This window comes from Lissotriton helveticus, chromosome 1_1 (genome assembly GCF_964261635.1).
Source record: "Lissotriton helveticus chromosome 1_1, aLisHel1.1, whole genome shotgun sequence".
NCBI classification, from domain to species: Eukaryota; Metazoa; Chordata; class Amphibia; order Caudata; family Salamandridae; genus Lissotriton; species Lissotriton helveticus.
Genome location: NC_136057.1, coordinates 2,130,014,417 through 2,130,040,548, shown reverse-complemented (window position 1 = coordinate 2,130,040,548; position 26,132 = coordinate 2,130,014,417). Strand labels below are relative to the sequence as shown.

The following is a 26,132-nucleotide window of genomic DNA, read 5'->3' as shown; positions in this document are numbered from 1 at the left end:
GCATCAGGAGGCATGTTTTACGCCGCCGATGCGTCACAAGAAGTGACGCATCGGAAGCACAAAACTGACGCAAGGCCTCATAAATGAGGCCCCTAGTGTCCACGGGGACTGGAGTTGGAATAGTAAATTAAACTATTCACTATCCAGCACCCCCAAGTGTAATGCGTTGTAAAGGTTTGCGTTGTAATACTTGCGTTGTAACAGCATGCGTGGTAAAAGCATGCGTTGTAACGTCATACATCCCTAACAGAGGGTTGAGCCCAACTTTGTTATCGACACTGTGCTTTACCCTGACCAGTTTGTTGTCTTATTTCATGTGATGGACTCACATCCCTCCAATTAATAACCCAGTTTCTTACAAAGGTCAGATTTTTTCACTGGCTAGATAATTTCCCTCCTGTCCCATTAGCGTACTGCTTTGCTCTTATTAAAAGTGTACCTTTTTACTCATGAAAAATTCAATATCGTACTGGCTATTTGGGCAGTCTGACCCTTCCAGATAGGACAAGTTGAAATGATCTATTTTCGGTCTTGTCACGGCCCCGGGATCCAACATGAATTGCCCACACACTGGCCCTTTCTAGCTGTGCCATCTGCAGTGTTAGACTGCTCGAAAGGCCAATTCCACATCAGAACAACTATATTATAGCTTGAAATTTCAGAGTATACAGAGATATGATTTGACGTGGTAAAACTGGAAAACGTATTTATCAATTTAGAGAGCATGGCAACGCTGCCGGGCCCACAGAGAGAAAGTGCCCACAATTCAGATCACTTGATACTTAAAAATCAAAATAAATGTTGTGGTATAAAAGTGCTCTATGCCAGTTTTATTAATCATTTTCTTACATTTCAGTGGCACCTATAAAAGCCCTGTGTAGTCAGCGGTTCGATGACTGGAAAGGAAAATTTGGACCTGTCGGGCTTAATTGCAAGGAACTTACAGGAGACACACAAATGGACGACCTATTTGAGATTCAGCATGCCCATATAATTATGACAACACCTGTATGTTTATATTTTCATTGATGTTTAATTTCCCTCAGTGTCAAATTTTGCCTTCTTTAATATTGTAAATAATGACTCCTTCCTTATATTTTCAATACCAATGTGGAGGAATAAGTATTATCTGTTATTCTATGCTGAAGAGCATTATAGTGGACTGGAATCTAGTATAAGCTCCTTTTTGCAAAGGTTGTGACTATTTAGTCAGCTGCCGAGTAAATAGAGCATTTTTGTGGCTACTTCACCGACTGTGAAAACTTCACTATATACCCAGCCCTGGCTAAATAGCAGGGATTATGTACTATGTGCCCGGCAGCCAAGCAAATAGCAAACAAGCTTTATTGTTTACCTGGTCAGTGGCTTACTAATAGACATTATGTACTGTTTGGCCAGTGATAAAGTAAATAGCAACTAAAATTCACGCGTTAACAAGCTGCTGGCAAAATAACGGACAATATCTACAATTTGGTCAACAGCCATGCAAATAACAAATAAACTTCATAACTTACCTGGTCGCTGGTTAAACACCATGAATTATGTAATAGTTGGCTCGTGACCTTGCAAATATCAGACATTTCACTACCTACCCAGATGGTGGTTAAATAGCAGAAAATATGTATTATTTTGTCAGTGGCCTTGCAAATAGCAAGGAAATGTCACTTTTTACCCGGCTGATGGCTAAATAGCAATCATTATGAACCATTTTGCCAATGGTGTTCCAAATAGCAAAGAAGCATAACTATTTACCTGGCTACTGAGTACATATCAGAAATTATGTACAGTTTGGGTTGCAAGTGTGCAAATATAAACATTTTTCACCTGGTGGCTGGGTAAATAGTAGACTGTGTGTACAACTTGACCAGTAGCCCTACAAATAGCAAAGAAACTCTGCTATTTTACCCAGTTGCTGTCTAAACAGCTTCAATTGTATATTATGAAGTCTATGCAGATTTAACAGGCACTTAGCAGGTAGGACTGCAAAGGAGTGAACACAATTGGCTACCATCTCCTTCTGCAAGTAGTTGCAAATTGTGCAAACGTTTTGAGAATAGAATGGTATTTTTCAAATCAACCTATGTACTATTAGATCGGTTTACTAACTACTGAATCTGAGGGAGTCACAGAATGACCTGTGTAGGAGGCTGGCTTAGTATTTGGTGCACACGTATTCAAGTTGTGCAACTTGCACTTGTCCAGGCAACGCTTATGGTGGGTTTAGTTGTATTGGATAATCATAGAAAGCTCTCAAAGTCATAGCTTTTGGAGAGCAGCCTTCAGGCTGATCTTGAAGGAGTGTTAAGCATCTTGTTTTACCAGTTCAATCTGTAGTGTAATCTTATGTTATGTTAATCGCACTTACAGAGCGCACGGTGACCCTGGGGTGTCCTGGCGCTAAGCACTGCCTGCTGAGAAACATGAAGATGTGTACTACTGGTAGAAAAGCCATGTCTTCAAGCCTTTCTTAAAGGAGAGGAGTTCCGGGGCATTCCTGGGATGAAAAGGAAGCTCATTCCATGCCCTAGAAGCACAAGTGATAAAGCTCCTGCCTCCCCAATTGACTTTTTTAAATGAGGGGACTAGAACTTGTTTAGCACCTGTAGAGCATAGCATTCTTCCAGGGACATACCATTGAAATGTACGCTGAAGGAAATCGGGTCCTGCTCCATTGATGGTCTTGAACAGGGCCGGACTGACTACCGGGCAGTTTGGAATGCTGCCGAGCTGGGGGCTGCTTTCACAGCGGTGGGGGCTGATTTCGTTCATGGAGACCTGCATGTGCTTCGAAAAAATTAAAGCAAAACGAATTTCGTTTAGTACACGCAGGTCTCCATGAACGAAATCAGCCCCCAGCTCAGCAGCATTCCAAACTGCCCAGTAGCCAGTCCGGCCCTGGTCTTGAAGACAGTACAAAGTGCCTTAAAGCGTCCTCTTTGTTTAACCAGGAGCCAATGAAGTTGCCTAAGTTCCTCTTTTACGGAGACAAATTTCGGAGTTCTTGACAACAATCTGGCCACTGCATTTTGGGCAAGTTGGAGCGGATTGATACGTTGCTTTTGGGCATTGAGATATAGGCCATTGCGGTAGTCAAGGTGTGTCATTATTGGGGCCCTTAACACTGTCTTAAAGCTGTTTTCAGTGAGAAACACTTAATTTGTCTTATAATACTTAGTGTCAAAAAGCTGGCCAAGATCATCATACTTATTCGGTCACCCATGGTGAGTTTGTTGTCCACCAGGACCCCAAGATTTATTGCTTTCCCAGTGGATAAGGGGCAGGATCCAAGGTATTCCCCCCACCTTTCGGGTGTCCGCACAAGTGGATCATTTCCAAACTTTATAACCTCGGTCTTGCTAGAGTTTAGTTTTAGATAGTTGGAGGACATCCAGCATGAGATGGCACCCATACAGTCGTGGAAACGTGCCCCTATTTCCTTTTCCACCCCCTCAGTCAATGACAACACTATTTGAGTGTCGTCAGCATAGGAGGTGAGTTGGAAGACAAAGGATCTAATGACTCCTGCCAGGGGTGCAACATAGATATTAAAAAGCGTCGGGCTGAGTGACGAGCCCTGTGGCACCCCGCATGGAAGGGAGAATGGTTTTGACATATTACCGTCCAGATCCACTGTTTGTAATCTGTCAGATAGAAAAGATTGTAGGAGTTTCCATGCTCGACCTATTCCTATGTTGGAGAGCCGTTCCATCAACACTTTGTGATGGACCTTGTCGAAGGCCGCGGACAGATCCAACCGCATCAGTATAGCATTGCCACCCTTGTCCAAGGCCTCTGTAATTTCCTCCGTGGATTTAATTAGAGCCAACTCCGTGCTGTGATCTGCTCTAAACCCATATTGGGATGGGTCAAGGGTGTTATTAGACTGAAGAAACGCATGGAGTTGTGTATTCATGGCCTTTTCCAAAATTTTGGCAGGGAATGGAAGCTGTAAAATTGGCCTATAGTCGTTGGGATCTTTTGGGTCCAGGGTCTGTTTCTTCAACAAAGAAAGAACAGATGCTTTCTTCCACGTTTTAGGAAATATGCCTGAACTGAATATAGCATTCAACAGGGGTGTAAGTGCTGTTCCGATAACTTCTGGAATTTGTTTGATAACCCGCACTGGGCAGGGATCAGTTGAGGCTCCTGAGCGAATAGAATTAAGAAGTTTAATCGTTTCTGGTATCACCAGGGGTGTAAATTGTTCTATAACCGGTAGAGGGCAGGGACTGTTCAGTCCGTCCATATACGGCCGCACGAATGCTCTTTTGTCAGCTTCGGTGAAGGAGGAGAAGATGATTTCTACTTTTTGTTTAAAAAAGTCAGCTAGTTTATCACAGAGTTCAGCATTGCTCTGGCTCTTTAGAACATTAAGGGTGGCACATTTTTAATAGTTTTAAAAAGTTCCTTTGAATTGGATTTGGCTAATGCTATTTGCATTGTGAAAAATTGTCTTTTGGCTTCTAGTAATAACTGTTTATAGCTGGTAATGCTATGTTTATACATTGCCTTGTCAGCACACGCATACCTTTTCCGCGAAGCCCGTTCTTATTGCTTATAGGCCAATTTTTAAGCTCTGAGTTCCTCAGAGTACCAGGGTGCTGAGGGTTGAGCCCGTTTGGGGGTCCACTTTTTTTGGGGGGCTAAATAGTTGCAAGTTGTGCCTAGCCATTGTGTGTAGGCTGGTGTGGTCTCTTCCACTTCCAGCGGAAGAGGACACATTGAGCACTTCAGAGTATCTCCTAATTTCTTAATGTCCACTCTTCCCCAGGCCATTGTTGCAATCTCCTGGGTTGGCTTTATAGTGGCTAAATGGCCCCATGACTCTTCAATTCAAATTGAATAGCACAGTGATCGGACCACAAAAGAGGGAGAACTGAAGTGCAAACTAAGTCTCGGTTATTAGAATATATCCCATCCAAGGTGTGCCCTCTTTCATGGGTCGGGACCTACACCAACTGCTTGAGATCTCCAGCCCCCATAATTTGCATCCAGTCTAGAGGTATCTGGATGCAAGGAAGCCTCCAGATAGAAGTTAAAATCTCCCAGCACCAGGTAAGAGTCTAGGCATAGCCCTTCCTCAAGCAAGGTGCCTAATATGTCCAGAAATCCACTTTTAGGGCCAGGTGGACAGTAAAGGAATATACCTTTAAAGGTACTATAATGTGCCATATGAATACTAAAAGCTAAAGCCTCACAGGAAGTATTGGAGGCAGTATGGAAAATAGGTTCCACCGAATCATGGTAGCTAACTGCCAGCCCTCCCCCTTTTTTGTGTGGCCTATCCAGTGTGTAGCAATGAAAACCTGGAGGAGTTGCCTTCACTAAATCTGGTCCAGAGGCACTATCTGTCCATGACTCAGTGATGAAGGCCAACTTTACCTCATATTCCCCCAGTAATAGCGCACATTCTGTACGGTGTTTAAGTAATGATCTAGCATTTAATAAAGTGTATTTTAAAAGGGCCTACATCAGCTGCATTTGTCTTCTTAGCTGGTCTGACACCTGGACCAGTAGCTGGCAGGTCAAGGACATGGAGGAGGTATAGCCGGCAGCTGGGGCATGTGCTTTCCATGCCGTTGTCAGCGGCCTTTAGGGGGTTAGAAGGGCATCTACGTATTCCCTTTCCAGAATTCAGTCTGCATAGCTCTTCTTTGGTGTAACTCATGATAGTGTAGATTAGATTTTAACCATAATGTGGGCTCTATTCCCATACCCAGCGTTATTCCTTAGGTCCCTCTGCCTGTGCAATGTAGTCAAGCTGTCTTGATTAATGCATGGTCCATGGCAAAACATGCTTCTGACATCTTTGAGCTGTTGATAGATAACAGTTAGACCTGTAATTTATATTAGAGACCTGGCTTAATGAGTGTTCAGCTCCGGTCATTGCCCTGGCTATCCCTGCAGGGTATAAAATCACCAGGGTCGACCACAAAAGAGGCAAAGGAGGAGGGGTTGCGGTAGTTTTCAGGGAAAATTGGACTCTCACTCTGGGACAGTCACAGGATATTAGGGAAGGGGAAGCGCTGGATTTCTCCCTTACTATTTCTCCACATTTTTTACTGGGAGCCATGCTTTTATATCGTCCCCCCGGGCCCTCCTACGCTTTTTTAAAAGCATTTGATGAGGCCATTGTGCCTACAGCCTTGCACTACTCTAATTATCTACTGCTTGGTGACTTCAATATTCACTTTGACTGTAGAGAGGCCTCCGAGACACGTGATTTGAATGAGTCATTGGATCTTGCCCAGTTGACTCAATGGATTAATTCACCTTCCCATAGTGGGGGACACACCATTGATGGGGTCTTCTCCAACTTTCCCATTAGTTGTAGAGGATCTTATCCCTGTCTTTTGGTCCGATCATTTTCAAATTCAATTTTCTTGGACCATTAAGCCATACTATCCTACTACAAAGACCTTGGAGGCCAGTCCTCCTCCTCGCATTGAGCCTGCTGCCCTGGGCAGTGTCCTGGCGGATACCCGCCCGGGTACCTAAGGGGGTCTGTCGGAAGCAGTCGTGGATTTAATAACTGGCTGTCGAGAGCAGTGGAGCATTTTTCCACACCCCTGTGTCATAAAAGAGCGAGAAAATCTCTGTCCCATGCCTGGTTTTCTAAGGAACTAAAAGACCTAAATAAATCCTGTAAAAAACTAGAACGCTGTTGGAGACTGGCCTACTGTCCGCTAGCCAAAATAGCTCTCACGAAGGCCCAGAACAACTACTATAACATGGTCAAGTTGGCTAAAGGCCACTTTTTTGCGGAGCGCATTGCTCAATCAAAAAATAAGAGCAACAGACCTGTCATCTGCAGGGAGTGACTCCTTTACACAAAGAGATATTTCCTCAGGTGTCCTTGATGCCCACAGGTCACATGGACCTGGATGAAGCACAGACACAGACAACAAAGAAGACTAACTAAACAGAGAGGCAAGGAGCAGCAGCAATCTTCCTTGGTGCAGTCTCGGTTCCAGTCAAAGTCCAACGAAGTTTAAGTGTCCAGACAAGTGAAAAGCAACACAGTTTCAGGGTTGGGTTTCGTCCCATGATGAATCTAAGGACCCACCACAGTTAAGCCCTTAAGTACCCTAGGAAAGGGTTGGAACAACTCGCGGGTTCCTCCCAGACAAGGGGCTGGACAGAGGGGAGGATTCTCCCATGCCCTTTGTCCAGTTTCATGTCAGAGTGGGAGCCAAGGGCTCCCTGAACCGGCTAATCCTGGAGTATGCAAGGAGGGCACCAAATGTTACCTTCAAAGAAGTGCGATGGAGCTGACAAGCATCCCCACCACCAGTCCAATACACTAAGTCTTGTCTGGGAGGTGGTCACACGTCCTTGTGACAGGAAACCTATTCTTCTACTTTCCCCTGCTCTAGCTGAGCTCAGCAGCAGGAGGACAAAATCGAGTCTGGGTTGGCAACAGCACGAGCTTGCTTGCAGACCCTGAGTGGCTGTTACCAGTACAGGGGGTCCCCAAAGGATCCCGCCCCCCAGTATATGGGATTATACTTCCAATTGGGTATAATTCCAACATGTTTGATACCAAATATGACCAGGTTTGGTGCAGCCACTATATAGTTAGAAATCTTCTAATGACTGATGTACACTATAGGTCTAAAATGGCTGACCACACTTACAAATCCTGGAGGAAAGTCTCTGGGGTTTGTAGGTGTGTCCTCCTCATGCAGGGGCACCCTCACACTTATAGTCAAGCACTCTGCCCTCAGGACTGATGAGCCTGCCATAAGGGTGACTTATAGGTTTTAAGTGCAATGACTTCAGATATAAGGAAACTTATATCTGTTGTAAGAGGTTCAACCCCCAACTAAAACAGGCTGCAAAGGCAGGCCTGTAGTCATAGTTTAAGTGGATTCCTATGGGTGGCACAATACATGCTGCATCCCATGGGAGACAATTGGTCTACCTATGCTCTGGATACCTTAGTTCCATATCCTATGGACTTACAAGGGTACACCAGTAGCCAATTGTGGAGGTATGAAAGTATTTACCAGGTCAATTTAGGGGAGAACGCACAGATGCTGGGGTCCTGATTGGCAGGATCCCGGCTGACTAAGTCAAGAACACACTGACCCCAGGCAAAAAGTGGGGGTACCTTCCTACAACCTGCCAAATTAATGTTCATTATGTAAGTGGCAATTTACAACCCTCTATAAATGGCTGTAATCACAGAGATGGAGGGCTGCAGCCTATTTTCCTTCAAGCTTTTTGTTTTTCAATTCCTTTTTTGGAAACCTTCAGGGGGAGAAGGCAGTGATGCTTTTCACCACTGTTCGGTCCCTGTAACTTCCAACACGATTCCCAAAGAGAAATGGGTCTTACGGGGGCTCTTTTTCCTTTGCAATTCAATTAACTTCCCAAATCAGGAGCAGTAACTCATCAAAGATTTGCAACCGCAATTGCAGTGGTGAACTATGAATACATTTCTTGCGGAATCGGAAATTGGAGATGTGACACACCTTTTATGACCCCTCCTATTTGCAATTTGGAAAGGATTCTAAAAGTCATTGCATGAGTTGAAAGAATATTCCAACTCAATATGATGAACTTTTTAGTGGTCACAAACCTGTGATTTTGCGACATGAGCTCTTAGTGTTAAAACTGGCTTAAATGCAATCTGTACCTAAGCACTAAGTCATAGATCCAAAGGCTCCAAATAGTTGAATGTTTGCAAGTAGAGACGGATAGTGGATGAAAGCTATATCCTACATCATCTAACTTTCAAATTTGGGATTCTTGAAAGTAGTTGATATTCCATACTTTTGGGCATTGATTATCCTGTTGTTAAATTCTTTATAGTTTTTTATACAAATAGTATAGCATTGATTCCATACAGCCAGTACTCAACTACAGAACTAGCAAGAATAACCACATAGGTGGGCTGCTATTGATTCTTAGCACTGCTTATACTAGCTGCATGTAAATAAGATGAATCTTTATGGACACAGACTTTGGTTGCTTCCTCTGGGGGAGGAGAACTACACCCCCAAGCATCCACAGTATTTCCGTCCCGGGCAGCGACGGTGATTTGAAGGTGCCATACATATTTGCGATGAGTTCCGCAGCGCGGGCACGCCTGGGTGAAGACCAGCCACTCTCCTTGTTGTAATTGGCCTTGCCGTCGCACTTTTGTTTAGGTGCCCAGGTGAGCCAAAGGCATTTACTTCTTAATTGATACTGGGCAAGCAAAAGGTTGCAGGGATGTCTATAACCTCTCATAGTACCATCACAATTGACAGCATGTTGGCAAGAGCTCTTGGGGTAATCTCTAATGAATTTCTCTTGGCTGGGCGTAGACTCTCCCTAGATTTGGGTTACCCTCTGATGCAACAAGGAGATGAGATTGTCCCTCCCCACCTCCCTGCGGATGTATGACGTTACAACGCACACTTTTACAACGCATACCTTTACAACGCATTTTTTACAATGCAACATCCATTACAACGCATTCCATTACAACGCATGCCATTACAACGAAATTTTAAAAACTACATTTACAACGCATTCCATTACAACGCATAATACCTTTACAACGCATACCATTACAACGCATAACATTACATTGCATGTTTGGTAAGTATTGGATAGTGTAGGGGTACAAATTACTATTCTAACTCCAGGGGGTGCAACAGTAGGGTAAGTGTTGGATAGTGTAGGGGTAAAAATTACTATTCTAACTCCAGGGGGAGCAACAGTAGGATAAGTGTTGGATAGTGTAGGGGTAAAAATTACTATTCTAACTCCAGGGGGTGCAACAGTAGGGTAAGTGTTGGATGGTATTGTTATGCGTTGTAATGGTATGCGTTGTAATGACTGAGTTGTAATGACATGCGTTGTAGTGGTGTGCGTTGTAGTGTCATGCGTTGTAATGGTTGCGTTGTAATTGCATGCGTTGTAATGGATGTTGCGTTGTAAAAGTTTCGTTGTAATGGTAGTACGAAGTAAAAGTTGCGTTGTAAAGGTTGTTTCCCCCTCCCTGCTTTTGCTACAGCCTGCCTAGCTTTTCCTGCCACCAGTTTATCTATTCTTCAGGATAACAATGGGTTTTCTGGCACTGTACCAACTAATGCTCCTACTTGGTTAAACTCACCCAAAAGTTCATGCACCAGCCAGCCTGAGCATCTAAAGAGGAAACCACAATGGGTGGGTTGCATAGGGGAGTTACTGCAGCATCTTCAATTAAACACCAGCTCTTACGAAGTTTTGGACAGATACCGTTTTTACCTTGGGTTAAGCCTCACTGTGAGACTCAAGCATCACAGACAGAGTGGCCTCCATGTGAAGAAGAACAGGCCCAGGGATTATTAAATAATGATACTAGTACCCAATTTAGTGTGATTTTGGATCAAAAACTGAGCCCCATTATCACACGCCTGGACCTGATGGAAAGTCTCCTGACTGGACAACATGAATGTACATGTAAATGTACAGGAATTTATATAGCGCAAATCACCAAGCGGTTTCTAAGCGCTTGCTTAGGGAACCCGTCCTGGTATTCCCCTGTGAGATAACCCCGGCAGGGTATCCGCAAGGTGAAAGCCAGGCATCCCGCCGCGAGGGGCCGTTGGGGAGATTAAGCAAGCTATTGCCCAGAGTCGCAGAGTGTGAACCCGTGAATCGAGTAGGCACCGGAGCGAGAATTGTCGAGTCCATGGACATTTTAGGACTCAAGACCCCGCCGAGCCGGGAATTGAACCCTGGTCCCGGGCTGACCTCTGCTTCCAGGTCTGCCTCCTCTAACCAGTGAGCCACACTTCTCCATGAATCAGCTGAGGCATCTAATACCAGGAGTACTTTATGTCCCACATTACCATTGATTCAATTTAATTGTCATCAAATAAGGGTGGGCAGTACTCCTGCTATAATGGATAATGTATAGGGAAATTTTACATGAGCTACTAGAACCCGGCCAACCAATATAGGCACCTTCATCCCAGCTGAGGAGACAGTGGCTGACAGGAGTAATCATAATGGCCCCTCAAGAGGAGCTCTGGAGTCTATTGTCCCCTGTAAAGATATATTGGATTTATCACCTACAGCTTGCCCATTGGTACTGGTACGTGATTTTGTTTCTCCCTTAAAGTCTGGCTCAGCTGAGTCTTGTGTAGAACTAAAGAACAAAACTGTTCATTGTTTTATATGTTTTAGTATTATATAGCGCAAACTAGACCCGATGATATAAGGTATCAGAGCGCTTTACATGAGCACCAGTTTTGTTACAGATGGACACATTAATTTTTGTTAGACACAGGGAGATTACATGATTTGCCCGGAATCACAGTATGTTGAACGTTGTTGCCGTGACTTGAACTTGGTTCCCCAGCTTCAAGGTCGACCACTCTAGCCGTAAGGCTACATCCTCTTCCAAAGTACATAGGGAGGAAAACAGACGACCTAATTATGGTACGGAGAGTAGGTAGGGTGGACCGATGGCATTAGAACATTTCGGGTGATTGCATAGTGGTAACCTTTAGGGCTCCACTGCATGTACGCAATATCTTGAAACAGAGAGAATTATCACATCACACCAATTCCCAGATTGTGTCACTACCCCTAGATTATTTTTATAAGCCTACAGTACCACCACCTTTTCTAGATGCCTCAACTATTGCAATGTACCCATTAACCTGCACATACAGGTTTGATATACTCAAAAGTCTGAAAGATGTTGAATCACTACTATCAGGTGTGGCCCCTGATCAGTCATTGCCCAGCTTTCCCATGGTTTTTAACCCCATTGTTGTTGCTTCCCCTGCTGAAAGTACTCCGATACGAATTGTGAGTTGGAATGTGGCAGGACTCCCTTCTAAGTTATGCTTGCCTGATTGGCTTTCATTTATCAAAAGTTATGACATTATCATGTGTTGTGTAGCTCCTAGGAATCCCCAGGACTTGCACATTATCCAGTATTGGGGTATCTTTCATAGATTCACATGCCTGAATCATTCCCCGTCATCGAGGCGGGAGTCCCACTGTAAAAATATATACAATAGCAGTGCCTAAAAATTTCTTGTAGTAGGCTGGAAAAGCCTAAAGGCCTAACTAGGCCCCAAAACTTAGCAGCCTATCTACATCATTATGTAAAAAGACCCGAAATAGTAGCCTCAGCCAATCAGCTGTCCTCACCCTCTAGAACCTTCCCAGCTCAGGCAGTTCTCCTCAGATTTTCACCGCACTTCGTGTGTAAGGGAGTCTCCCTGAGTGCCTACTCAGTTTTTTGTCTTTTTTCCTCAAAAATGTCTGAAAAGAAGGCTCTTTTCAAGGCTTGTGGAACCTGCTATAAGAAGAGGGTCCATGTGGATGACCAGCACTCTGACTGCATCTATTGTCTGCACCCCTCACATGTTGTGAAGGACAGTAGAATTTGCCGTACCTTCCCTCCAAAAACAATCAGGGATAGGGAGGCAAGGGTTCTTTTGTGGTTGAAATCTTCTTCCACTGATGATGAGGACAAGGCCTCTACCTCCAGCAAGAGAGCCAGATCCAGGGAGAGCTCTTCTCCTGAGAGGAAGAAAAAACTTAAACCCTCTCAGAGAGCCTCAGAACCCTCAAAGAGTGCATCGTCTCCTTCAAGAACGTCAACTGTGAGTACAGCCCAGGCTAAGACTGTTTCTCTGGTGTCTGCTCATACTACTACTTTGACTTCTACTTCTTCAGCTACTTCTACGGTCACCACTTCGGCTATTACCTCACCTCTGATGTCTGCTACAATTTTGTCATCGCCTGTGAAGCCTTCGACGATGAAAACCAAGTTGCCGACTGTCCCATCGTCGACGTCTCCGTCGACGAAGGCCCCGTCAACTAAGACTTCCGGTCCGTCGATGACAATCCCGACAGGTCTCGTCGACGAAGACACCAACGACGATCTCGTCGACGAAGGATTCGTCGACCAAGAAAACGTCGACGACCTCGTCGACGAAGGACTCGACGACGAAGACACCATCGACGGCCTCGTCGACGAAGGGCTCGTCGACGAAGACGCCATTGACGACCTCGTCGACGAAGACATCAGTGACGACCCCGTCGACGGCAAAATCAATGCCATCGACGACAATTCCATCAACGGACAAGCCATCGACGGTTCCGTCGACGGAGCATCCAATCACAATGGCCTCATCGTCATCGACTACTACGACATCAGCGGCATCTGCTCATCTGTTGCCCAGTTCACCTCCGACGAGGGTCCAATATACGCATTTCCAAATGAAAACGTATCAGATCCGAGATTATTCTCACATTTCTCCACTCTTACCATCGCACCTTTTGGAGACATATGTGGAGGAAGATTCAGATGAAGGTGAAGAGGATGAGGGTCCTTTTGGGATTGCCCGTCACCCTTCGCAACTAAATATTAAATATCAGGAGGACGATGAGGATGATGACCATGGTCATTATGTGCATGAAGATTTGTCGACGCCATATCAATCACCCCATGCCAGACCTCCTCGAGCTGAGGACACTAGTCATCTGCCATCTACTTTAATTCAGGATTTACAGGCTATGTTGGCAGACTATCGCCAGAGATTTCCTCCAACTCCAGTTGCACCTGCTGTGCCATCTACCCCGGTTGCCGTGCCAAGGCCTCCGTCACCGCGAGCATCATTATCACCGAGACAGGATACTGGTCCTGCACCCCAAGATGACACGGATACCTCTTCTCATGATGAGAATGATGGCAGGGAAGAGGGCGAATTGCCGGATAATACACCTATTGATCCGTGGGAGGATTATGTTATTCCTATGCCTTCACCGCCTGCACCCCGCCCGTCAGATTCTCCACCTGAGGATATTGGCGGTTTTCACAATATTATGCAGCGTGCTGCTAATAGATTTGAATTGACCGTCACAGTTGAGCAGTCTGACTGCTTTTTACATGACTTTAAAGAGGGATATCGCAGAGTTACCAGAGCTATCCCCATTATTGATTATATATGGAAGGAGGGCCTCAACATCATGAAAACGCCCGCTTCCATTCCTGCAGTCCTTCCAAGAATAGAGAAAAAGTATCGAGCACCATCGGATACTCCATCTTGCTTAATAGGTCACCCTCGACCGGACTCTGTCATATCCCAGGCTGCACAGCAGAAGTCCAAGAATCCTTCTGCTCCCATTTCAACACCACCTGACAAGGAAGGCAGGAGACTGGATGCCATTGGGAAGAAGTTCTCTGCAAATGCAGCAGCCTCCATTAAAGCAGCGAATTCGTTGGCTATCCTGGCCCGTTATGATAGGCAGATGTGGTCCGATCTGTCTGAGTTCCTTGATTTGATCCCTGAGGATCGTCAACATGAGGTGCGCAGGATCGTACTGGAGGGAGAAAGGGCCGCTTCGGAGATCATTGATTGCGCCCTTGATATTTCAAACACCAACTTCAGGCAATTGGCAGGAGCAGCAGTCCTCAGGCGTCAAGGATGGCTCAGGGCTACCACCTTCAGGCCTGAGGTCCAAACAAAAATCTTGGACATGGCGTACGATGGGGATTCCCTTTTTGGAAAACACATTGATGACGCTTTGCTGGCAATAAAGACAGATACGGACACAGCTAAATCCCTTGGTACCCTGCAATACAAGAGGGGATCCTTTAGAGGAGCAAGAGGCCGTGGTTACTCCTCCAGGGGAAACTATTCTAACCAACAAAATCGCCAATACCACTCTCAGTACAAACAACCGTACTATCAATCATCTTACAGACAGCCTGCCTCTGGTTCTTTCTCTCGTCAAGGAGGGAAACGGCGCGCAAACAATCAAGCGCGTGATTCCAACAAGCGCCAATGAGCTTTGCCGGACGTCAGCCATTCATCCTCCCCTTTCCGTGGGCGCCAACATTTCCGCCTTTTACCAACAATGGCGGTCAATAACTTCGGTTCAGTGGGTCCTGGATCTTGTCAGGAATGGACACACTCTGGAGTTTTTGCAGAAGCCACCAACAGCGCCGCCCAGGGGACCCCCTCCCCCTCGTCTTCACTTACTCTTCAAAGAGGCCTTAAAGATGCTACACAAGATTGCGATAGAACGAGTTCCTCCTTCTCAGAAAGGGAAAGGATTTTATTCTCGCTTCTTCCTCGTAATTCAGAAGAGTGGCGTCCAATACTGGATCTGCGCAAACTCAACAAATATCTAAAGAAATAGAGTTTTCGCATGGTGACGTTGACGGACATTCTGAATTGTCTCAACATAGGGGACTTTATGGCTTCTCTGGATCTGCAAGACGCCTACTTCCACATCCCTATTCACCCAAAACACCGCAAATACCTAAGGTTTGCAGTGGCTGGCGTCCACTTTCAATTCAAAGTGCTTCCATTCAGCCTCAAATCGGCCCCCAGAATCTTCACCAAATGTTTAGCCCCAGTGGCAGCCATGCTGAGGTCACAAGGTATACAAGTTTTCCCATACCTCGACGACTGGCTGTTAAAAGGTCCATCGAGAACCTCCACAATGGAAGCGGTCAGGAGTTCCCTCTCCCTCTTCTCAAATCTGGGACTGACCCTCAATTCGAACAAATCTCAGCTTCAACCTCGCCAGGAGTTGACCTTTCTGGGAGCGGTGTTGAACACATGCCAGTGCAAGGCGGTCTTGACTCAGGAGCGGCAAAACAAACTGTTAAAGCTCGCAAAACAAATATTTGCAAGAAGGTCACTTTCAGTTCGGACATTTGCTTCCCTTCTAGGGATGTGCTCCTCTGCAGTCAGCCTCATCCCTATGGCGAGACTCAGAATGAGGCCATTACAGGAGGAATTACTTCGCCAATGGAGGCAAGTCGACGGATCGTTCGACGACCGCATCAAAGTAACTACCAAAATGAAGCAAGCCCATCTTTGGTGGTCAAAGGCGCACAATTTGTCACCGGGCCTCACTTTTCTCCAAGACATTCCAGAGTTCACCCTAACTACAGACGCTTCCATGGAAGGTTGGGGAGGTCACCTTCAGGACCTTCAGATCCAGGGACGATGGTCTCGTCAGTACCGGCAGAAAAACATCAACAGCCTAGAGCTGAGGGCCATTTTTCTGTCCCTGCAAGCCTTCCTTCCAAGGATTGCGAATTCGTCCGTGCTGGTGCGTAGGGACAATACCACCAGCATGTACTATATCAACAAACAGGGAGGAACAAAATCTCTCACCCTGTCGCTGGAGGCTCAGGAGATGTGGGAATGGGCCCTACGCCACGGCATATCCCTCAGAGCAGAACATGTGCAAGGCATCCAGAACTCTCTAGCCGACAACCTCAGCAGAGCTTTCACAGGCTGTCACGAATGGGAACTCGAACAACATCAAGTGGAGAGGATCTTTCAAACATGGGGAACACCAACACTGGATCTGTTCGCCACACAGCAGAACAGCAAATGCCTGTTTTATGCCAGCTGGTTTCCTCAACAGGGGTTAAGGGGAAATGGCCTTTTGATGAGATGGTCCGGAATATTTGCATACGCTTATCCTCCGATTCCGCTCATTCCGAAAGTACTGCAAAAGATGAAGAGGGAACATTGCACTCTCATCCTCATTGCTCCCCGTTGGCCAAGGCAGTTTTGATTTCAGGAGCTCCTTCTGCTCTCTCAGCAGCCTCCACTTCGTCTCAAACCGACAGTGTCAGTGTTAACAAGAGAGGCAGGCCAGATACAACATCCGGATCCTCAATCACTGCACTTGCACGCTTGGCTCCTGACTTCCTAGAGTTCAAGGATCTTAACATCTCCTCGGACTGCAGGGCGATCTTATCACAGGCCTGTTCGCAAAGTACCATCAAGACATATCGTTTTAAGTGGAAGCGATTCTGCTCATGGTGTGGAGAAAATAATGTTCATCCACTTCAAGCTCCTCCTGAAGCCATCCTTCCTTATCTGCTGTCTTTAGCTAGGGCTGGACTAGTCTTTTCGTCCATTAAGGTGCATCTGGCGGCGATATCCAGGTTCAGGAAGAGTTCCAACAAACCTTCCTTATGTTCATCATCTTTGATCAAACAATTCCTTAAGGGGCTTTTCTGAGCTTTTCCACCAGTTCGTCCTCCTCCTCCTGAGTGGGATCTTAATATTGTTCTCTCTCAACTTCTAAAAAGGCCTTTTGAACCTATTCACAAGGCAGAGCTCAAGTAAAGTGGCTCTCACTTCAGCTCGCAGAGTCAGTGAGATATAGGCCTTCACTATTGCACAGCCTTTCTTACAGTTCTCTAAAGACTTTGTGACGCTTAGAACCAACCCAAGATTCATTCCAAAAGTACCAACTCAATTCCACATCAATCAACCGGTCAAACTCAAAACTTTTTTCCCGGATCCTAAAACTCCGGCGGAGAAGGTTTTACATTCTCTGGATGTGAAACGGTGTCTGAAGTTTTATCTTCAGAAAACAAAGGACATTCGCAAATCTAATCACCTTTTTGTTGCTTATGGTCGCGCCACCTTGGGTCAAGCTGTAACAAAGGCAACTATAGCTAGATGGTTGTCTTCTACGATTATCTTCTGTCATGACAAAGCCAACAAACCTTTAACAAGAAAAGTCTAAGCGCATTCCACCAGAATAATGTCAGCGTCAACGGCCCTTTTCGCTGGAGTGACGCTGGAGAACATTTGCCGAGCTGCTACGTGGAAAAGTGTGCACACTTTTAACAAGCATTACTGTCTGCAGTCGGCAGTTCATGATGATACAGCAGTTGGAGAAGCGGTGCTGCAGCATCTTCTTCACTAAGGTTAGACTTTTTTATGGTCTTTTATTCTTCATTTGACTGTTTTATGCATATGTTTTCATTATGATGTTTTTGCATTTTCAAACGCTGTCCTATATATAATGTACTTATGAAGGTTTTGATGTATATGTTATGTTAACAAGTTTGTGCTCTATTACCTTCCTGGTTGTGTGGGGGTGTATATGGTTTATTTTGTCTCCCACCTTCCTCTAACGACAGACATGATGTCACTGCTTGCTACTCTGATTCAGGCATGTGAATCTATGAAAGATACCCCAATACTGGATAAGAAAACAAGTTACTTACCTGTAACTACGGTTATCCAGTATTGGTATCTTTCATAGATTCACATGCACCCACCCTCCTCCCCGGCACGGCAGTTCTGTTTTATGGATACTCATTCTCACTTGTGCTGGGAAAATCTGAGGAGAACTGCCTGAGCTGGGAAGGTTCTAGAGGGTGAGGACAGCTGATTGGCTGAGGCTACTATTTCAGGTCTTTTTACATAATGATGTAGATAGGCTGCTAAGTTTTGGGGCCTAGTTAGGCCTTTAGGCTTTTCCAGCCTACTACAAGAAATTTTTAGGCACTGCTATTGTATATATTTTTACCGTGGGACTCCCGCCTCGACGACGGGGAATGATTCAGGCATGTGAATCTATGAAAGATACCAATACTGGATAACCATAGTTACAGGTAAGTAACTTGTTTTCTTTTAGATTACCTAAACTGAGGGCTTGGTGTCCCAACCTGAAGAAAAATATAAACCTTCTCAGGGGTCTCACTGATACCTGGTCCTTTTAAACCAACAAAGAAGAAATTGGCACAGAAGCTGAAATATAAAAAGAATGCATTTAATAACTTCAGATGAGGGAGACTACGTCACACAGTACCCTCAGAAACGGTATGAGGCAGTCTAAGGAGTACAGAAAATAGGGGCCTTACATATGCTTAGGGTTACATAGTCAGCATAAGACCAAGGGGAGGTCCTGACTCATGTAAGCATGCAGAATGACTAATATAGGCATACAAGATCAGCTTGCTCAACAAAGTGGGAGGAGAGTTACTTCTCCATACATCAGAAAAAATAGCCTGACAGTTATATAAGAGAAGCAGGTACATTCTTCTAGCTGGGCCCTTCTGAGCATGTGCAAGGCTCTGAAGAGGGAAACAGCACATGGCGAGCACATGGCTAACTAAAATGGCTGCCAAGTACAAAAATGGCTTTCAGTTCATGCTAACAAATCCCTGCAATCTTTAACAAACCGCTTCCTGACATCCCCACAGGATATGTCAGCCGTTAGACCAGCTAGCTCTATAGTGCCACTACCACCCCCTGTATCTTACAGTGGTGTAGGTAGTTTCTGGCAACCAATGAACATGACAACCCTGATTCCTCAGGGATCGTGGAAAACAGAACAGCACTTTTCGCTTAGTCCCTCGTACTCACTTATTTTCAGAAAGTACACAGGATGGCGATTAGGACCTTTCAATATTTATTGGTCCAGCGCCAGTCTTGTGTAAAAAATATTTGCTGCAACAATCAGGAGACCGAAGTATACCAAAGAGACTGTGAGTACCAATATAGTAAATAGTAGATACATTTCTACCATAGTACTACTAAGATGCACATAAGTAGTTCAGCTAAAAACAGTAGCACTTACATACTCCTAAAATGCATGCCCTAAGTAATTTGCCTAAATGTACCTAACCTAGATCTGTATGTGTAGCATGTACATGCTTATATGTATGTATGTAGCCAAGAAACCCCTAGGGAAAAACCATCCCCCTCACCCAATGGTTGAGAATGAAGGACCACGTCTCTGCATCGAGGATGACACCCTGTAGGTGATGTCAGACCACTGCATGTCGAAGATTCAGCATGCAGGACCAACCCACTGTTAGCTTGGAAGGAATTATCCTCTAATTTGCAGGGGGAAAATAAGGTTCTTATATACTAGAGTGGTCACTCCAGGGGTTTTTCTAGAATCGATAAGTTTTGAAAACAATCATAAGTGTTTTGAAAACTATCATAATTGTTTTTTCAAACTAATGCGATCATGCACAGCGGCCTGTTGGCCATGGATGAAAAAAGTGTTGACCCTTATACAGAATAATTATGCCATGCCTGAGGACATGTTTATGTATGTCAGGTACAGGGAGTATGATAGGATACTAAGAGCCAGTGTCAAAGAGACAGGAGCAAGCTACTAGGTAAAAGGTCACCTGTTCAGATTCAATATTGTCATGTGGATGGGACAATGTATGTAAAATGGGATATACATGACAGGACTATCCTGAAGGACATGACACCCACTCCTCATCAAAAGGTCAACAGGGTAAGCAGGATAATGATAACGCTAAGGCCATTAAAATGCATAAAAAATCATTTACAATACAAATATTAAAGGCACCTTAAAAGCCTGAAAAAATGTCCAAAAAATAAAAGTTATTATTTCCTTAAAAGCGTTCAAAAGGTCCTCTAAACTTGTATATGTGTTTATTATTACACTGAGCACCTTGAAAGCCATTAAGCTCAGTTAGAGCAGGGAAGGAGAAAAATAAAACAAAGTCAGTTACGACCGTCAATTTTGTAAGTGTTTAGAAAATGCTGAATTGCTCCCAGCACAGGAGAGGCCAGAATGTTTATGAATCCTGTGCCGAAGAATCAACATCGCTGAACATTGTATTTGCAGGTGGCAATCCCTCCAGCACTTCCAATATCATGTTGAATGAGCAAAGATGGTCATCTCTAGTTCCAGCAGCCGCCGGGGAAGAATTAGATGCCTGGGCGCCTGGAACCGATGCCTGTACCAACAGGAGAGGATGCATCCCTTAAAAGCTCTAGAAATGCCGTCATCAACTTGGGAATACGCTCTGAATAACTGTACACGTGGGCCTGCAAGGGCTCCAGTAGCACGTCTATGTCCGGTGGCGCAACCGATGGAAATGTCAGACACAGGTCCAACACGCATCGGAATCCGCAGAAGAGGCAGCGGAACAGAGGCTGGACACAGTCTAGCCAGACCGGTCTAAAAGACAGGAACCAATGTCCACTCAGCTCTCGAAGCCGAGGCGTAGTCAGGTAGAACACCATACGTTCACGACAATGTGGTTCCAACAGTGTTCTCTACATGTCTTGAGGGACTGAGACGTCCATTGCGAATCAATAGGATTAAAGTCAGGCTGCCCGCTACTGAGGGCAGGACCAAAGGAATCCCTCCAAAAACGTTTCCAAGTATGGAGTGTATAAAAGCTGGAATTACTCCAAAGATGGTCTGAAAGGTAGTTAAGAGACCTGGTCCAAAACTCTTAAATAAGTGTACAATCCCGCTCGTATCAGACATGTTAAAGAAACGATGAAACATTTCTCCGAAATGGATCGGGAAGTTCGTACGGACCAGGGCAGGTATCTCGGCTGAAGACCTTGCAAACTGGAGATCAAAAGTCTCTCGGGCTGAAGTTAAGCCACCTTTTGTTGAAACAACATGGCTTTTAGTGTACGCAGCAAATCAAACCTTTTACTTGTAAAATTCAATGAAGGTCACAAATGGTGCATCCCTAACTGTGCGAGCCGGGGAAAACAATACTTGCTTACAACAAACAACCCTGAGGTTTACTGTGACTAGATATGCGATACCTGGCGCCATCCCGCAACAGCCTTGATCATTCAGCATTAAATAACTCCCATTCAAGAGCAACTCGAAAACTGGATGAATCACTACAGCTGGGGAACCTTTCAAGTAGCAACATAAGTTTGCCTTCGAAACATTATACGCTCTGTGAAGCGATACCTCCTTACACAATAAAGATCCACTTAAAGCCTTTTCACAGTCTGTTCCCCTTAAGAAAACGTCAGTGTCCTTATTTCTACACCTATTTCTGTATGGTAACTCCTAGGTTTCCTGTATGTACCCTTCACCCACTGCTACTATAAAAGGTAACTTCCCACATTTTTCAATGAGCAGCATGGTGTACTTTGCATCTCTGCGTGCCATGGTCAATTGTCTGTCGGTCAGATTATGAACCGAAAACAAATTTGACCCATTAGCTTACCGCCATGGCACGTGGCCAGAACGCAATGATTGTAGCATCCAGCTCAAATGCAAAATGGAGCACAATTGAGATTGCCCATGTTGCAGAATAGACAAATCTTGTTCCCTTATGTCAATTGCTATGGACACAATGTTGCTCAGTGAATAAATATGTGAAGAAAGCTGGTCATACCATTGTCTACCACAGCCAAGGCCTTTTCCAGGTTAATTCTATCATTCTCATGTAATCTCTCACCAGCATCCTGTTGGGAGACTTGCCGCATTTCATTGTAGATGGCAAATAAGGAACATTTTTTAAACAGTTTCTAGGACCTAGCAAGAAATCTCTAACATCCTTGTTGTAAGAGAGAAGGGACAAGTGCTGTTTCACCTCTAATAGTGTTGAAGATTTTAGCCATTCTAGGCACAACATCCCAACACTATAAGAAATCACTACCCCTGGCTCGTCTGTATGTACATAGCGTGGGTTTGACTTATTTGGACTTTTACCTGGACACCCACATTATTCCACCTTTTGAGTCCACGACATCCCGGCTTCCACTTTGCTTGACATTCCACTTTATTATCAAGTCAGAGCTCAGAGGTACCTGTTGTGCATTACATGATACAGTTTCTGCTCCACGCCGCAACTCCCTATGCTAGAACATTTGTTCACAACTTCCTCGCCATGTAAATTGTTAACTCACCTTTACAATACTATGCAGTCCTCTGCGGCATATGTGGCTTGAGAAGCTGACATAGAACCCCCCATAACTGACACTAATGGAATACAGGCTTGCACTAACGGAAGAAAAATCAAGTATTGCACTCACAAAATCGGAAATGCCTCCTCCGCTAAAGAGCTGTTTAGGCTAGTGCAGTTTCTCTCGACCTCTCAACACCAAGTGAAGCCAGAGAGTTCCCAAGCCTTCTGGAACCAACTTGCGACTTTCTTCCATTCCAAGATTATGGACATTTACGCAGATTGTGACCCAATTTCTATCTTGGCTATCCAGCCATCTGCCACTAGTTGGTCCCTACTAACTTCTTAAGGGCTGTCAACTGGCTTAATCCAAAAGACTAAAGGTCTCTCTGTGTTTCCTACACTCTCTTCTAAAATGGTAGAACAATATCTCCTAAAAACGTTCTCAGGATCACCTCTAAAAGCCTGCCCTCCAGCAGTCCTCCATATGGCAGCCAATATTATAACCGACCCACTCTGCAACTAATGAACAATGTGATCCTATCTGGATCCTTCCTGAGGAGTTGGGAGCAAGCTATCATTAGGCCTCTCTTAAATATACGCACCTGGACTCTTTGGATTGTAAGAACTACCGCCCAATCTCCCTGCTTCCTGTTCCAGCAAAGATCCTGGAGATGCACTTCAATATCCATCTGATGGAAACTGCGGAAAAGGAACACTGGTTTAACAACTCCCAGTTTGGCTTTAGGAAGCATGATGGGACGTAGACTGCTCTAATTTCAGCCACAGACTGTATTAGGTGTCTAGTTGATGAAGGACAAGGGATGTTGCTGATACTCCTGGATCTATCAGCAGCTTTTGATACTATCTCTCCTATACTGCTGCTGGATAGACTCCAAGGCATTTGCATCTCTCATCAAGCATTAGCTCTTCTGTCCTCCATCCCCAGGGAAAGATCCCAAATGGTGAAGCTACAACACTTCTATTCAGAGGTCTTTTCCTTACCCTGTGGAGTGCTGCAGGGCTCATCTTTGAGCCCTACGCTTTTTTATCTTTACGTTGCACCCTTAGCAGCAATAATCCTCTTCGTCGGAATGGAGGTAGTGTCGTATGCATGGTGTCAATCCCCAAGAACTCTCGCATGATAGCAGAAAATGTTTTATGTTGCATGACCAAAGTGGCAGAATGCATGGCATGTAACTTTTTAAAACTTAACGGGAAAAAGACGGAAGTGATGATCTTTGGTCCAAAGACATCTAGTTGAAATAGTAGCTGTTGACCACATTCTCAATGAACCTGTCCTATCCTGGGAAAAATGGCCAAGAACCTTAGAGTTCTGATGGACACTGAACTTAACTTTAATGTCCAAATAAATCGTATTATAATAACCTGCACCTGGATTATAAGGATGCTTAAAAATAAATTCTAATTCCTCTCACGGTCCGCTCGTAAGCAGGTTGCTCTCGCTCTGGTAATGTCCAGACTCGATTACTGCAATTCACTGTATCTGGACTTTAATAAGAGCACGCAGCACAGACTACAGGTGGTACAGAATGCATTGGCGAGGCTTGTTCTGGACATGCCAAGGGCGCAGTCCGCTGCAAAGAGACTGGAGACCCTTCGCTGGCTCACTGTTAATAGGTGCATTAGCTTTAAATCTCTTTGCATGGTACATAAGGCCCTTTACCTCCCATATCCAACAAGACTAAAACCAATGTTTGGTTGGCATCATCCAGGCCGAACCCTTCATTCTTCACTCCAACTATAGCTCACGGTACCAAGAACCAAAAGAAAAAAATGGGGTGCCAGAGCTTTTTCACGGTTGCAAGCAAAATCTGGAATACCCTTCCATATAACATAAGGGCTATCCCCCAGCTTCTGCCTTGTTTCAGGAAGGCTCTTTTTTTGATTAAGTTTGTTTATTGGGTCTGAATCAGCACATAACAAAAAAGAAGAACAGACAATAATCGCAATACATTACCACAGTTTCACATCAGATAGGTAAAATTGCATGTCTCGTGACCACAGGTTTTCTCTTTTCATGTGTCAAAGCCTCGTGTGCTCAGTATGTGACTCATCGCAGAGACATCATGATGCATCGGAGAGGTGTCAGTGCGTCACCCGCCAGTAAACGGCTATGCATGTGTTTCCTACCGCATCGTCGGTCCTTTTCCAATAGTAACTCTCAGGCGGGTGTGAGGTAGTACTACAGGCATATTAGGTGGGGCCAGTGATGTAGGTGTATCCCAGATTCTCTTTGGAACTATCAATGCTATGTGCGTGTTCAGTATATAACTGCGCCCGGGCTGTCTGCCGGTCTATTATTCAACGATTCTCAACTGTGGGGAATCAGCAACTGGGGAAGTGGGGTGTCGGGGGGGGGAGGAGGGGTTCTGACTATGGTTCTGTCGGATTTCTGTGGTTCGGATAGGCGTAGGAGCTCGACGGGACATAGGTGCTGCGCCAGAACGCATGAGGGGGGGAGTAGCTACACAAATACTGTTTCGAACGTGGTGTGAGCTAGGGGGTAGTCTAGGGTTAGCTCCCGAACAGGCGAGCTCCCGGGTGTTTGGTGGCCCTCAGATGTGTCCCGCAGTGAGTGGGGCCAAAGAGGATGGTTGTGTTTGGGGTTGTCCATCAGGTGGGGGCTTGGGGGGGTCCGTCTCGTATGTGAATGTGTGTAGCAACTGCGCCCATTCTAAGGAAATAGGGTGTTGACGGGTCCCTTTCAGTACTTCCTCCCGAAGTGTTTCTTCCTCTGCCTTCCCCCACTTTTTTACCGGACCGGTCCAGGCTGCCTCTGGTGGGCCCGTTGGGGATCTCCAGTGCATGACTATCCCCCTTTTTGCCAACAAGATTGCTAAGGACATAAAACGGTATTGTATCTTCTCAGTTTTTTTCCTGCGGAATATCCCCAGAGCACAAGCCTCCCATGTCGTCATATTTGTGACCTGGGTCGTGTCCTTCAATGTTTTGTGCACTCTATCCCAGTACCCTTGTATGGTGGGGCAGTCCCAGAACATGTGTCTAAAGTCCGCCGCAGGAGCGTGGCAGCGGGGGCATGTAAATTGCGTGTCAGGGTAGAATTGTTGAAGACGATGTGGTGTGAGGTACGCTCTATGAAGGATATTAAATTGTATATTTCGAAATCGTGCATTTCTGGAGACCTTCTTGGGGTATTCTAAGGCAGTGTCCCATTCCTTGTCGTGTACCACCCTTCCTATGTCCGTCTCCCATTTCTGGCGTAGCGGCTGCAATGTCGGGAGGACCAGTGTACGTACCGCTTTGTAGAGCCAAGTGACCAGATGACAACCCATCCCTATGTGTAAGATAGTATGAATCACTGGATGTGTTGGGGGCTCCTCTACGTCGGGACTCCAAAACCGTCTACTGCTGTCTACAAGCTGTCTATGAAGCAGGAACTGCCCGGGTGGGAGGCCATACTGCTCCATCATTTGAACAAATGTCTTAAGGTGCCCGTCTTCATACATGGACTCCATTTCCGTAACTGCTAGCTCCGTCCAGATGCGTAGGGAGCCCTCCGTGTAGTACGCGTCCCCTCTGGGGAACCCCACCAGGGGCGTTTCCTTCGACAAACGGTGCACTCTCATCATGCAGGTGCGAGCTATGGAAACCAGGCGCGGCCGGGAGCATATCGGTTTGGTTCCAGGAAGCAACAGTCTATGCAGTGCTGGCAATGGCG

The 26,132-nt window shown here is 45.4% G+C and overlaps 1 protein-coding gene across 9 annotated transcripts in view; it reads left to right on the top strand.

Moving 5' to 3' along the window:
- The window catches only part of HFM1 (helicase for meiosis 1), a 4,349,684-nt gene that overhangs the window by 1,338,100 nt on the left and 2,985,452 nt on the right, over positions 1-26,132 (top strand). For 7 of the 9 annotated variants that reach the window (XM_078646244.1, XM_078646261.1, XM_078646269.1 and 4 more), the window contains exon 8: positions 857-1,008. The exons of the other annotated variants lie outside the window; for them this stretch is intronic. In XM_078646244.1, coding sequence (XP_078502370.1) covers positions 857-1,008 — 152 coding nt within the window. The remainder of the gene's footprint in view (positions 1-856; positions 1,009-26,132) is intronic. 9 annotated transcript variants of the gene reach the window in all.